The 13,523-nt window shown below is 40.3% G+C and overlaps 2 protein-coding genes across 2 annotated transcripts; one reads left to right on the top strand and one right to left on the bottom strand.

The window, feature by feature from the left end:
• The first annotated feature begins 186 nt into the window (after positions 1-186).
• Positions 187-12,881, top strand: timd4 (T cell immunoglobulin and mucin domain containing 4). The gene is made up of 8 exons (XM_079565917.1): positions 187-286; positions 7,086-7,249; positions 9,296-9,458; positions 9,580-9,687; positions 9,881-9,957; positions 10,932-11,043; positions 11,151-11,175; positions 12,774-12,881. The coding sequence occupies exons 1-8, from the start codon at positions 226-228 to the stop codon at positions 12,853-12,855; spliced, it is 792 nt and encodes a 263-aa protein (XP_079422043.1). The 5' UTR covers positions 187-225; the 3' UTR covers positions 12,856-12,881.
• On the bottom strand, positions 1,747-2,779 carry LOC306970081 (peptidyl-prolyl cis-trans isomerase-like). Its single transcript, XM_079565918.1, has one exon. It carries the CDS (start codon positions 2,693-2,695, stop codon positions 2,198-2,200), a length of 498 nt encoding a protein of 165 aa, XP_079422044.1. The 5' UTR covers positions 2,696-2,779; the 3' UTR covers positions 1,747-2,197.
• Positions 12,882-13,523: the final 642 nt, after the last annotated feature.

The raw sequence follows: 13,523 nt of genomic DNA, 5'->3' as shown, positions 1-13,523 counted from the left end.
AAACCAGGATTTAACTTGAACCAATTTGAGAAAAGCAGCTCTAAACCAGGACTTAACTCGGATTTAAGTAAAGTAAAAGCAAAACAGGAGCAGGGTAAAGTATTTGGATGTTGTGGACAGTGGACCGTCAGTGTGCCGAAGCTCCGCCCATTTGAACTCTGGTCAAGTCTTTCTGTTTCACAACAACATGTTACTACTACTACTACTACTACTGCAGTACTCGGGATGGATGACACTATTACCCATGTACAGTTTCTCACTTTGGTGATGGTGCTAAACGGCAGAGGTGAGTTTGTTTTTCGTTTTGAACTTTGCTTATGTCAGTGGTGGAAAGTAACTAAGCTAAAAGTACAATTTATAGATACTTAAACTTTACTTCAGTGGATTTTATGGTGATGGGTGAGACATGGTTTGGTCTTGGTTTAGGGAGTTGACAAAATGTAGTCCTGTTTTCATTTTGGATAAGAACTGAATTCTTTCAAAAGTTCATACAATTCAGTTTTTTTCTTCAAGGTACATCTGAAAGGGTACTTTAAAGTAGGATTTTATAGTGCTTGCTGGCGATTATTATGAAAAAATGAAAGAAAACAGGTTCAGATTTGACTGTAGATTTGCATTCGGTTTGTCATATTCAAGAAAGAAAACAATAAAATAATCTCCAAACAGAAAATACACAAAAGCTTTTATTATAATGACTGGCTCCACAAACTTACCAAATTAAAGTCAGATTTCGCATCATTCATTGTAGTTCGTTTGTGCCGTCAGTGAAGACGTGGAACTTTTGTGCAGTTTTTGTTTCACGTGATACAGGTCTTATAAACACAGAGATAGTTACCAAAACTCTCCCATGGTACAAATGTGTTCAAATGCACATACCAAATAAAAACACAAAAATAAGTTTAGGAAGGAAGAAAAACTACTGATACTGATCATTTTGCTCTTAGTTCTGTTAGAATTTAGTGCATTGAGGGATTTGTTTTTTCCTGTTAAGGCACTGCTTTTTATTTGCAGTTTTTTGGACAGTGCATACTTTCAGCCAATGAGAAAGCACTCTTCTAAGGCCCGCCTCCCGAAGAAAATAATATATTTTATTGATTAACAATTTTTATTCTTCATGTCTAGCATTTAAAAGATTAATTTTTATTGCTTATTTTTTATGTTGAAATGAAAATATCTTATGAAAATACATTGTAATTTATTTTTTATTTGAGCTCCTTTTAAAAGTAATTTGAATAATTTTGTCTCAAATACATGTCTCAGTTTAATTTCGAGCTGATTTAACCGCCAATTTCCTGCTATTTGAAAACTTCCTTGTTACAAACACACGCGATCACGATTCAAAGCCGCCCCCGTGTGGACAAGAAGCGCAACAGCAGGTTCGTAAAGGCGCTTCCCAGCACATCCGGGACACCACAGCGGTTACAATGCGTAGAGCACAAATGACAGGTTTACACCGCCAGAGAAATAACTGCTGTTGATATTATGTTCTCAGACAATAGTGGCCAAGGAAAGAGGGAGAATGACCGAATCCAAAGACAGAACTGGGGGAACAGGTCATGGCCCATTGGTAAACTTAAAATCAGACTTTAAAGGTAGTAGCCTTTACAAGATACTTTTTTTACGCAGACTTTCTCTACTTATCATACTCTGCCAAATGTCCAAGGAGGTATTAGGTAAATACACTTAAAATAAATAAACAATCCAGAGAAAAATAGGTAATTTTACAAATATTGTTTTTTATTCTGGTGAAACAGTCTGAGTATAAGTTGTCATATGCACGTCAGTCAAAAGTACTACTGGGAAATAATCTCACATGTCCAATTCCATCCCTAACTAAACAATAATGCAAGTGTAAATCTGGTCAGCCACACTTTACAGTTTTATCAAAATAAAATGCCACACAGTTAAGTTTTTCTAAATAAAATCTGGACATTTCCACTTGGGACCTGAGGAGTTACGGCAGTGTGTGGCCCCATATTGGGCTCCTGTGGGGCAGGTAACATGCAGGTTACGGCGAGTCTAGCTGTAACCTGTATGCCACGTGCCCCACCCTTAAACCTGCTCAACTTGAAGACTAACTTCTGTGAGCTTCGTTTGTTTCCGTTCGTACAATGAGAGATGCGTCAGAGTCGTTCAGGGCGTGATGCGGATCATGGCGTCGCACCGGAAATCAAAATCCGGAACATGAACAGTTGGTTCAGAGCTGTCCACAGTCTGCGATCTGGACCTTCGCTTTGGTTTTCCCACTGCTATGGCCATTCTCCTCCATCTTCGCCACCACCTCATCATAGCCCTCCACCACCTCCCCGAACACCACATGCTTCCCGTCCAGCCATGAGGTCTTGGCGGTGCAGATGAAGAACTGAGACCCGTTGGTGTTGGGTCCCGCGTTGGCCATGGACAGGATCCCTTTTTTGGTGTGCTGCAGTTTGAAGTTCTCGTCACGAAACTTTTCTCCGTAGATGGACTTTCCTCCGGTGCCGTTGTGTTTCGTAAAGTCGCCGCCCTGGCACATGAACTCGGGGATGATGCGGTGGAAGCCGGAGTCTTTGTAGCCGAAGCCCTTCTCTCCGGTGCACAGGGCGCGGAAGTTCTCCGCAGTTTTGGGGACAACATCACTGTACAGCTCCATCACGATGCGCCCCGCGGCTTTCCCGCCAATGGTGATGTCGAAGAAGACTCTGGGTCTCGCCATTTCTGCAGGATTCAGCTGAAACGAGCGACAGCAAACACACACTGGGCCGCAACAACCCGGGAGGAGACAGACGGTGAAGTAGGAAGTGCGTGCGATGGTTTATATTAGGAGCCGGTGGGCGGGGTTTGAGTTCAACACAGCCAATCAGCATCAAGTGCGACACACCGTTCATTTCCCGGGTAGTAATACTCCCTTTCCAATGCTTTCCCCCCACAATTCCAAATGTTATGTCTGTCAAGCGTCTTTGAGGCACTATACAAGTTTGATGCATTATTTTTATTTATTTATTTATTTAAATAAAATTGTATCAAAAGTTTCAGTGTTTGACATTCATAACATTTTGCCCATTGCAAAGAGAGGGGAAAAATCATGTGTGGTGCAACAATCACAAAACACAATTTTAATTAAAATGACCTCCTAAAACGATTTTGTTGTCGGCTATTTTCAAGCTTTCTGTAGTTACTTTAAATGTGACGCCCCATTTTCTGCATTACATATGATGGGCTACACATAAAGCAGGAATTACACATGCTGACGTGACAGATAGCATGGAGGCCAGCAGCTCGTATGGACATGAATATTGTGTAATATATGATGGAATTTCATTTTAGACCTATTTCCTGCTTTGTTTTAATACCTAGAAAGTATGTTCTGTGCATGGGGAGGTGCATAGTACAAGTAATAACAACATGTTAAGAAGTTTACACAGGATGTAAACAGGGGTAGAGTTGCCGAAATATTTACTCAAGAGAGTATTGTTAATTTATAACAATTTTGCTCAAATACAAGTAAAGAGTAGTGTCCCAAATATTCAGCCTACTAGAGTAAAAAAGTACTTGGAGAAAGGTTTACTTGAGAATTGTGAGTATTTAACATTAAAGTTTGATTCATGACATACACAAAGATGATATGACGGATTAAGTAAATAAAACACATCTATTTTACGTGTCAAAATAAAAAATAGTCACTTAAAGATTGACTCAGTTAATAATTATTTTTTTACTCAAGTTAGTACAAAGACTTCATTTTAATATTACTCAAGTAGCTAAGTAAAAAGTTCTAAATGAAAAGAACTTTTTGCAAAAGTGAAGTTGCTTCACAAAGTTACTTAAGTACATGTAAGTAAAAGTAACTGAGTACAACTCATCTCTGGATGTAAATACTGTGTTTATAAAGGTGTTTTAGTCCTGAAGGTAAAGACTAATGTTCATTTGACCAGTGTTAGGCGGTGTTCATTTCAAGTTTGGATGATTTTAGTCTCCTTTTCATTTTTATTTAGTCTTATTTTGTCGACTAAAATATCTGGACATTTTAGTCATAGTTTTAGTCTCGTGAAAAACGTTTAATTTAGTTTTAGTCCAATTTTAGTCGTCAAAAATATCACTTTACGTCAGTCGACGAAATTAACACTGGTGTTAGGAAAGTAACTTTTAAATTGTAACATATTATATAGGCTATTATTAGCTACAGCTGTAAAAAAAAAAAAAAACAGTAACTCATGATGTAATAATGTATTTCCTTCACTTTCCCCCATTCTCTTGTGCTTTGTTTTGACAACGTTAGCTACACGCAACTGCAAAACCTATACACCAGTGTCCATCTTGATTTGGTGCTGCATTTTGTTTGGGGGAGTTTGGCATTTTTGTTGTGCTCAAAAGTTTACATGCCCTGGCAGAATTTGTTTTACTATTTTTCAAAGAATATGAAAGATAACACAAGACTGATTTTTTTCACTCAGAGCTAGTGGTTGTGTGAAGCCGTTTATGGTGAGTTTGCTCTTTTTAAATCATGATGATAATTGAAACTACCAAAATGACCCTAATCAAAAGTTTACATACCCGGGTGATCTTGGCCTGATAATACGCACACAAGTCGACACCAGCGGTTTGAATGGCTGCTAAAGGAAAGCCTCCTCACCTGTGACCTGTTTCCTTGTATCTTTCAGCCAGTGCTGCACTGATGTTTTTGGTTTCTTGAGTCATGAGAAACCAGGGATATAAAAAGATAAACAAGGTACTGAGAGTATCAATCAGCAGTGTTCAAACTCAATGTGGAAAATTAGGGATTCTGTTGAAACCAAACCACGGTCAGGTCGACCAACAAAAATTTCAGTAACAACAGGCAGGAAAACTGTTCGAGAGATAACTTACTCTCTGAGTAAAGTTGGATAATAAGGAGGCTCAATAGGCTTAATGGGCTGCATGACCAAGTCGTCAGAACAAAGCCATAGCTTCACAAAGTTTACAATATGCCAAACAGCACAGAGACAAGCCTCAACATTTCTGAAACAATGTCATTTGGAACGATGAGACCAAAATGGGACTTCTTGGCCACAACCATAAACGTTACATTTGGAGGAGTCAACAAGGCCTGTGATGAACGGTGAAACACGGAGGTGCATCACTTTTTGGGGGATGTGTGAGCTACAGGGAAATTGATCAAAACTGATTTCAGGATGAATGCAGCATATTATTAAAGAATACTGGAGGAAAAGTGTCACTCATCAGCCTGGGAACTGCACACACTTGGACGTTCCAACATCCAAACAAGGCCATGTCGACCTCTCATTTTCAACAGCAGAATAAAGAGAAGGTTCTGCAGTGGCCATTTCAGTCTCCTGACCTCAATATCATTGAGCCACTTTGGGGAGATCTCAAACGTGCAGTTCATTCAAGACCGCCCGGAAATTAAGACTCTGATTCAGATTCAGAAGACTTTATTTCTCCCCGAGGGGCAATTCATTTGCAGCTTCCCAGCCAAACATTTGTTCATCTCATAAATACAGTACAAAGAAGAATAGGCCTAAGACATACAAATAAATAAAAGAAGTCAGCAAGATAACAAAGACTTGGAGCCATAATTGATCTAAGACGACACATTAATGATTAAAATGAGATTCATCCTTGTTTATCAGCTTTATAGCTGAAGGTATGAAAGACACCAGTTAACGATTCTGTGTTGCTAGCGGCACATTATAGCGCCGCCCAGAGGGCATCAACAGAAGCTCAGAGGACAGAGTGTGCTCTTGTTTGCCTCATGATTTGTTTGGCCTTATCAGTTTCTCCCGTTGTTTACAGGAACGGGAGGCTTTTTGCTAAAAATAATGGCCAGTTTCACCATCCGAGGAAATAAAGAGGCCCATCCACAACTTCCACAACAGAATCCAAGCTGTCATTGATGTTAAAGAGGGCAATACACAGTATTAAGAACTGGGTTTGTAAACCTTTAATCAGGGTCATTTTGGTATTTTATTTTTTATTATGATTTAAAAAGAGCATTGAGATGCCTTGTGTACGAAATGCGCAGGATAACTAATCATGCCTCGCCTTGTTTGATCATAAATGGCTTCACACAACCACTAACTAGGAGTGAAAAAAAACTTTTTGAGCTATCTTTCATATTCTCTCAAAAATGCCCAAAAAATAAACAATTCTGTCAGGGTATGTAAACCTTTGAGCACAACCGTAAATGCATTAACTTGAGTTACTTAAATTGTAATGACTATTACATTACTGTATTTTGTTTAACCTATTACGTCCTGCATTTTCTCCAGTTCAGCTTTACCCACATCTAAGAGTCCAGCGCCTCGATCGAAAGCTAAGGCCTATAAAACTCATCTAACTGGAGCGTTTTCCTTGAGCCATAGCTTTTTTGTTGGAATTTTTGTCACGTTTTTGCCACATTTTCATAGTTTTTGTCACTCTTTCATCGCTTTTTCGTCTAATTTTTGTCGCTATTTTGACAACATTTACCAAGAAGCTTTTAGATTTGGGCAAAGCCAAACTGGAGAACATGTGCTTGGTTCAGGAAGTAATATGTTGCTCGTTCCTCTTGTAATATGTTACCCCAACACTGCATTTCCCACATAATGAAAGTTCAAATAGCTCCACAAGCAGCTTCAAAATCAATCAGCCTACATTTGATTTCTTTTTAGTTTTTTATATTGTTAGTGAACTTTAAAACAGAAACAGTCGTTGCCCTACAGTATTCCATACACAGAGCCTAAACAGAAACATTTATATACATCATTTATAAGCAAAGATAGCGGACAATCTCTAAAAGTACAGCTGGAATTGGAGCCCTGCTTGAGTCGGGTCCCAGGGCCTCTGATTGTGCTAAGGTTAGGCCTTACTGAATGGACACAGTTCATGAGGTGTCAGTTTGTTTTTTCTTCAGTCTAGTACCGCAAAGACTAAAGTCACTCGGCTCACGTGTCTGATTGAGAGAGTAAAAGATTCTGTGCAGATTTGGAGTATAAAACATGTGGCGACAGGAAACAGACGTGAGCTGGCACCCGGGGCTGGCTCATTCCGCTGGAAAAACACTGAGCCCTCCCTCCTGGCAGAGTGGTTAGCCTGTGTGTGTGTGTGTGTGTGTTTCTGGTCCACAGGCTGCAGTTCGTACCGGGTGACAGAGGGGGGCGTCGCGTCTCTCTCCTGCCAGTACAGCGTGCAGAGGTTCGGCCTGAGCAGAGTCTGCTGGGGCCGAGACTGTGGGACCTTCTGGTGCAGCAACATCCTGGTCCAAGCCGACGAGAGTGGGGTCATCTCCAAGGTCTGGAGCAGGGACTAAACCCGGGACTGGACAGGGACTGAACCAGGACTGGACAGGGACTAAACCCGGGACTGGACAGGGACTGAACCCGGGACTGGACAGGGACTAAACCCGGGACTGGACAGGGGACTGAACCCGGGACTGGACAGGGACTAAACCCGGGACTGGACGGGGACTGAACCAGGACTGAAATTACACTCAGACTAGACAAACTTTATTGATCCACAGGGGAATTTGCGTTATAAACCAATGAACACAGCACTACTAACAATACTAAGGATAAAATTATTGAATAGGAGAATAATTCATAGAAAATAAGCAGAATAGGTATGCATATAACATCTGTGATATGAAGCATAGAATAGCAAACAGGATCCTGGGATCTTGGGAGTCAGTGGACAGTTCACATCCCAGCTTGAAATGAGAGAAATAATATTATGCTTTTTCCAGGTATAGGCCTATTTGGTTATGTCAGACACATCTTTTTCCACTATCATTAGACTTTGTTGGTTAGAAAATGCCTTATCGCTTTTAAAACATGTGAAACAAAAAAAAAGCCAGTCGTTAGGATTCCTTTGAAATGCAACAAGCTAAAAAAAAAACAGAAGTTACAGGAACGACAAGAAACTAAGCCAAGAAGGAGTGTGGTGTAACTTCCTCATGTGTCTGTGAGGCGTGTCTGAGAATGGCTTGCATCAGGCTTTGCTCCTTAGCTGGAGCTTTATGCAGATGACACAACATTGTTTGCGTCTGCACAGATTGTCAACTTAATAACATTGTACATGAGGAACTAGCCGTAGTAACTCAATGGATCAGAGCTAACAAAGTAGTGGTTAATGTTGAAAAAAACTAAATGCATGGTAGTTGGTTCAAAACACCTATTGAAAACAACACCGACAGCGCAGGAAATATGATAGTTGAACAAGTAGATCAAGCAAAATTGTTGGGACCAGTCAAATTAATTATGTATTGCAGAAAATGGGGAGGAGTATGGGCATAATTAAACATGGTAGAGAATGTATTCCTCGGTGGTTGACCAAACAACTAGTTCAATCACTTGTACTTTCATACTTAGACTATGCATCAGTTGTTTGGTCAAACACAAGTGAAAATAATCTACACAAGCTACAAGTGGCTCAAAATAAAGCGGCACGGATTGTTTTAGGTTGCCCATACAGAACCAATGTGAGGACAATGCATAATAGTTTGGCGTGGTTAACGCTTAAAGCTGTACTGTGAAATAGGGCGGGGTTTCCCAATCAGGGCACGGGGCCACCGGGGGCACAGGAGAAAACTGAATAGTATTTAGTGAAGTTAATTTTGCCTATTTGAGTGGTTAGCAGCATGGAGTCTTTCTTTTCCATCAAAGTGGTGGCTCTAGGACGCTCCAGGATCAATAACAATCAATGGAACCATCTCCATGGTTACGCATAAATTCCATGTAGAAAACGTGCCAGAAACCCTAAAAAAATTGTCAATAGAGACTACTGGAATGAAAAGTAAAGGCGCAATGATGACCACCCATACAGCGCCTATAAGTCACTGAATATGCACTAATATCAATAATACTGCACCTTTAAAGGCACACTGCGTAACATTTTGGACTTATGCTGTTGGTACAAATAATCAGTACAAAACATGCTCCGAATGACCAGCTCGACACAGAAAACGCTGTGCAGATAGATTTGCATGAGAAACTAACCTTTTCAAATCTCAAATTCTGCTGACTTTAGTCACATCTCCATGGAAACGAGCTGGAGACGTACACTCCCGGTAAAGTTACAGTCATGTGTTAGAAGAGCTGAGCCGCTGACAGCAAAAGCACATGTTGTTTATACATTTATGAGGTATTTTTCAATGATGAAAATATCTGTCATGAAATAAATGCTTATATTTCATTTTTATTTATTAGGTAAAATTCTATGTGGTGTGGCTTTAAACATAACAATACTAAATACTGGAGTGGGGACCCTTTGTACTGCATATTAAGGAGTGCACTTCACTAAAGCAGGTCTAACCCAGGTGTGGTTCCCTCCCGGTCGCCAGGTGTCTGATCGGTACCGTCTGACCGGAGATGTTCTGGACGGTGAGATGGACATGGACATCTTGGACGTGCGGCGCTCGGACAGCGGGCCGTACTGCTGCAGGGTGGACGTCAACGGCATCTTCAACGACAAGAAGACCATCATGAACCTCCGCGTCGTCAGAGGTCAGCGCAGAGACACCGGAATAATCACAATCGATCCACAGATAGGAGTCTCGTGGCCCTGATCGGGAAACACTAGACTAGGTTCATGAAATATACTGTGTTATGTTCTGCTGTGCTTTAGCTCCTGGCACCAGTCCTCCAACGACAACTACAACCACTACTACTATCATTACGACCACCACCACCACCACTACCACAGAGGCTCCTGTGGAGGAGACCACGCCCACAGGTGAGGATGCAAACGGCGACAATGGCACTACAAAAGTAAAGTCAGAATTTCAAAATGCAAACCTCATCTCTTTTGGCACAGAAGGTGATGCTTAGGAAATATTTACAAACAATCCCATGATCCCTACCTTTCATTTGTTATCTTTTTAAAATATTTCACGTCATATGCGATGTATCTATCTTCTCTGTTGCAGTGAACTGGAGGGCGGTGCTGTCGTCGCAGCTGGAGATTCTGAAAAACTCCACTCTGCATCGATCTGAACCAGTCAATGTGAGCAAGCTGCGCATCTCCGTTTAGTCGGTCCGTTTGTAAGACGTGAAAACATAAGCCACTTTCCATCACAAGTGACAGGCAGCAGACTAGGGGGCGTGGCCAGGAGGGAAGAAAGCTTGTTATGGAAATCAGACTTTTTCACTCTTTTTCGATGTTCTTTAAAGGAATAGGCCACCGTTTTTACACACTGAGATATGTTCTTACCTTAGCTTTGACGAGTTCTTTAGGACCTGTCTGATCTTCACCCGTGCCTTCAGTCACGTAAACACAGCGCAGACGGCGTTAGCATTTAGCCTCTCCCTCTCTCCTCTATAGCTCCAAAACTGGTCAAGATAGAAGCTACCAAGCTCTTCCACGTTTTCCCTATTTAAATATGGTTACATGAAGTGTTACACTACAAAGTATAATACACAAAATTAAACAATGTGGATTTTCTAAGTGGATAAAAGGGGGAACTATATTGTAAGGCGTAATAATACCAGGAGTAGTTTGGCATCCGCACAGTAAAGTGAAGATTACTGCACGGATTTCGAACTTTCTGCGGATTTCTGTAATAAACGGTGGCCTATTCCTTTAACCAACTACAGTATAAGCATATTTAGCAAAAGTAAAGTCAAAAGTTAAAATTGTGTCCATATGAAAGTCTTGCCTCGGGTTAGGGTTCTAACGTGTAGCAAATCGGGTAGAAGCAAAAAAACCTTCACTTGAAACTAGCTGTTAGCATGTAGCATGAAGCTAACGTTAGTATCATGTTAGCATACTCCTTTATTTACTTATTTGTGAGTTGCTGAACCACTTTGCTCCTCTCCATGTCTGTGTATCTTTATTTAATAGGAAATACATCTGTAATTCAGCATTTGTTGGACTTGTGGTGTCTTACGTTTGACTACAAGAGAGAAAAGTGAAACAACTCAATGAACCCAGCCGACCTCTTCAACAAACTGCACCTGCTGTGGTTTCTGTGTGTCCAGGTTGAGGAGCCGGTCCCGTCTCTGTCCGTCCAGATCAATGTCCCCGTTCTGTCTCTGTCTCTCAGCATCCTCTTCATTTTGGCAGCTGTCGCCCTCTTCGTGGCTCTAAAACGTACGTATCGTCGCCATAGCAGCAATTATTAATCACACTATGTTTATTACTCAGGCAAAGGGCTACATGTCCCTGTGTCAACTGTTTTTTTTATGTATTATTTGCAGGTGGTAAAGGGTTGAAGTCTGGATGGTGAGTTTTGCTCTGAAATATTATTTTTTTAAATATTATTATTTTTTTATACTAGGGGAGACTGGGGCTATTTGTCTCGTGGGGTGATTTGTCACATTGCTTTTTATAGCCACACTAGAGGGCGCTGTACGCTGGTACTGATATATAATATGTGTATTGGTGTACCTCCTCTCTTCCACTAATAATTCTCTCATTTGGACTGAAGACATGAGGACAGGACACATTCGAATTGTTTTCATGTTTTATCCCAAACTTTATTGTAGGGATGTCCCGATCAGGTTTTTTTGCCCCCGAGTCCGAGTCCGAGTCATTTGATTTTCAGAATTGCCCGATACCGAGTCCCGATCCGATACCTAATACATTGTTTTCAAAATTAAGGAAAAAAAACTATATTATTCAACTTGTTTTCATTCCTGGTTTTGGATATAGAGAGTAACTCTGCTTTGTCTGTTTTTTCTCAAGTAAGCAAGACTACTATAGTCTTTACAGTGTAATATAGTTTTACACAGAGAGGCTGATCTAAAATCCCATTCGTTATGCTTGCGTTATTCGATGTGCTTGTTGACTGGCAATGAAAACAAAACTTGGGCAATACATTTTTTATGCACTGCAATGTAAAAAACTGTCTGGCAGCACAGAAAAAAACACAGCAGTAATGTGGCCAAACAGTTAAAGAAATAGGCCACCGTTTTTACATACTAAGATATGTTCTTACCTAACCTTAGTCGAGTTAATATATCCCCGTCTGGTCTTTGTCCGTGCGCTCTGCCAGGCAAACGAAGCACATACGCAGCCTCTCCCACTGTTAAAAACTTATTTTGTCCTTTTATCTCAAAAAGCAAAAAAGCTAAAGTTTAGACAAATTTCAAGTTAACATCTAAAACTCCATTAAAAACAATAGTGACAACCAACCCCACACCTTGTGACAACTTGCCCCGCACATGGGGCACACTGTCACAGTCGATTTTGTTGTGTTTGACTGTTAATAACTATTTATCACAATATGATAGATAAAAGAGAGCGAGGTCTCCTTCAAGTCAAGGGTTCAAGCTTTGATTTAATGCAGGTCTGACTCTTGTGGGATTTTGTGTTGATGAGCAGCGAACTCTAGAAAAAAAAGTGTGACAAATAGCCCCGGTCTCCCCTACTTCATGTCGTCAAATAGTTGAGAGATGTCATTGTTTTCCACAAATTTTAGATTTAATGCCAGTTTGAATCCAATTTAGTGCAGCGGAAACACATTTGAATGAATTGTGCTAAATGAAGGCCTCGGCTGTTCTTTGGTAGCATTCAATTCAATTCAATTCCAACAATGGAGACTTTGTTAGATTCGTTTTTAAACTCATCAATAATACAAAACATATGGTCCAAAACACAGTCAGGTGCAGGTTTTAAATATCCCAACTTTTCACCATTTCTGTTTACTAGAATGTATACAGATCTTTCGAAACTACAGACATCTTTTTTTTTGCGTCTGTGGCATTAAAAAAAATAGATTTACTTCACTTTACTTTTTTTCTCTCCGATCTTCCATGAAGTGACGTCTGCGGCTCCACCAGCGTTTAATCCTCATTAATCCAATTGATTTTATTTTGTAGTTTTTCCGATGAACCTCGCCACATCATTTATGAAATCCGGATGAGACGCCCCGTGCAGGAAAACATCTACACACTGGACTAAAAAGAATAACTTTTTTTTTTTTTTTTCAAAGCGTGCTGTTCTTTGTTCAATTGTCTTTATTACATTTATACTGAATAAATTTATTTTAAGAAGACTTTGTTCTTGCTTTTACTCTTTGAAGATACGACAGGTCGAAATAGCAGCACATGTGACGTGTTGCAGAACATGCCACCAGAGGGCGCCGTAGCCTCGGTTAAGAGTGTACCAGGCAGGAGGCTTTACTCAAGTACCAGCTATGGCACCAACACCTAAAATATCACAGCGACCAAGTAACACCATGCCTGAATGAAGATCAAATCAGGATTATACCATCGTGTTATCGTTGCTTTTCCAGCACATTTGCCATTTTTTTACTTTTAGATTTGGGTAAAGCCAAATTGGAGAAAATGTGCCAAAACTAAGTGAAATAGAAAAACAAAGGAATTCTCAGAGATGGTTTTTAGATGAAAACCCAGCAGTGTTTTGAGAGTACAGTCAAAAGTATCAATTTGACCAAGGAATTTAGGCAATAACAGGACAGTGGTTCTTACATGTACGGCATCTGGAACCATCGCCCCGGGATGACAAGCCACAACCCAAAAAAGAACAGATTTTTATCAGTACTAAGTAAAATACTGGAGTTCCATTTTGTTGACTAAGAATTAGCCAATCAAATTAAGCTGAAATCA

This window comes from Gobius niger, assembly GCF_951799975.1.
Source record: "Gobius niger genome assembly, chromosome: 11".
In the NCBI taxonomy this organism is placed as follows: Eukaryota; Metazoa; Chordata; class Actinopteri; order Gobiiformes; family Gobiidae; genus Gobius; species Gobius niger.
Note: the sequence above shows the minus strand (reverse complement) of the source record. Positions and strands in the feature narration are given on the sequence as shown.

Bases quoted from the DNA above. Each gene is read 5' to 3' on its own strand.
- timd4 (XM_079565917.1), top strand. From the start codon at position 226: ATGGATGACACTATTACCCATGTACAGTTTCTCACTTTGGTGATGGTG. The intron at 287-7,085 runs GTGAGTTTGTTT...TCTGGTCCACAG, and splicing joins GATGGTGCTAAACGGCAGAG to GCTGCAGTTCGTACCGGGTG. The intron at 9,958-10,931 runs GTGAGCAAGCTG...CTGTGTGTCCAG, and splicing joins ATCGATCTGAACCAGTCAAT to GTTGAGGAGCCGGTCCCGTC.
- LOC306970081 (XM_079565918.1), bottom strand. From the start codon at position 2,695: ATGGCGAGACCCAGAGTCTTCTTCGACATCACCATTGGCGGGAAAGCC.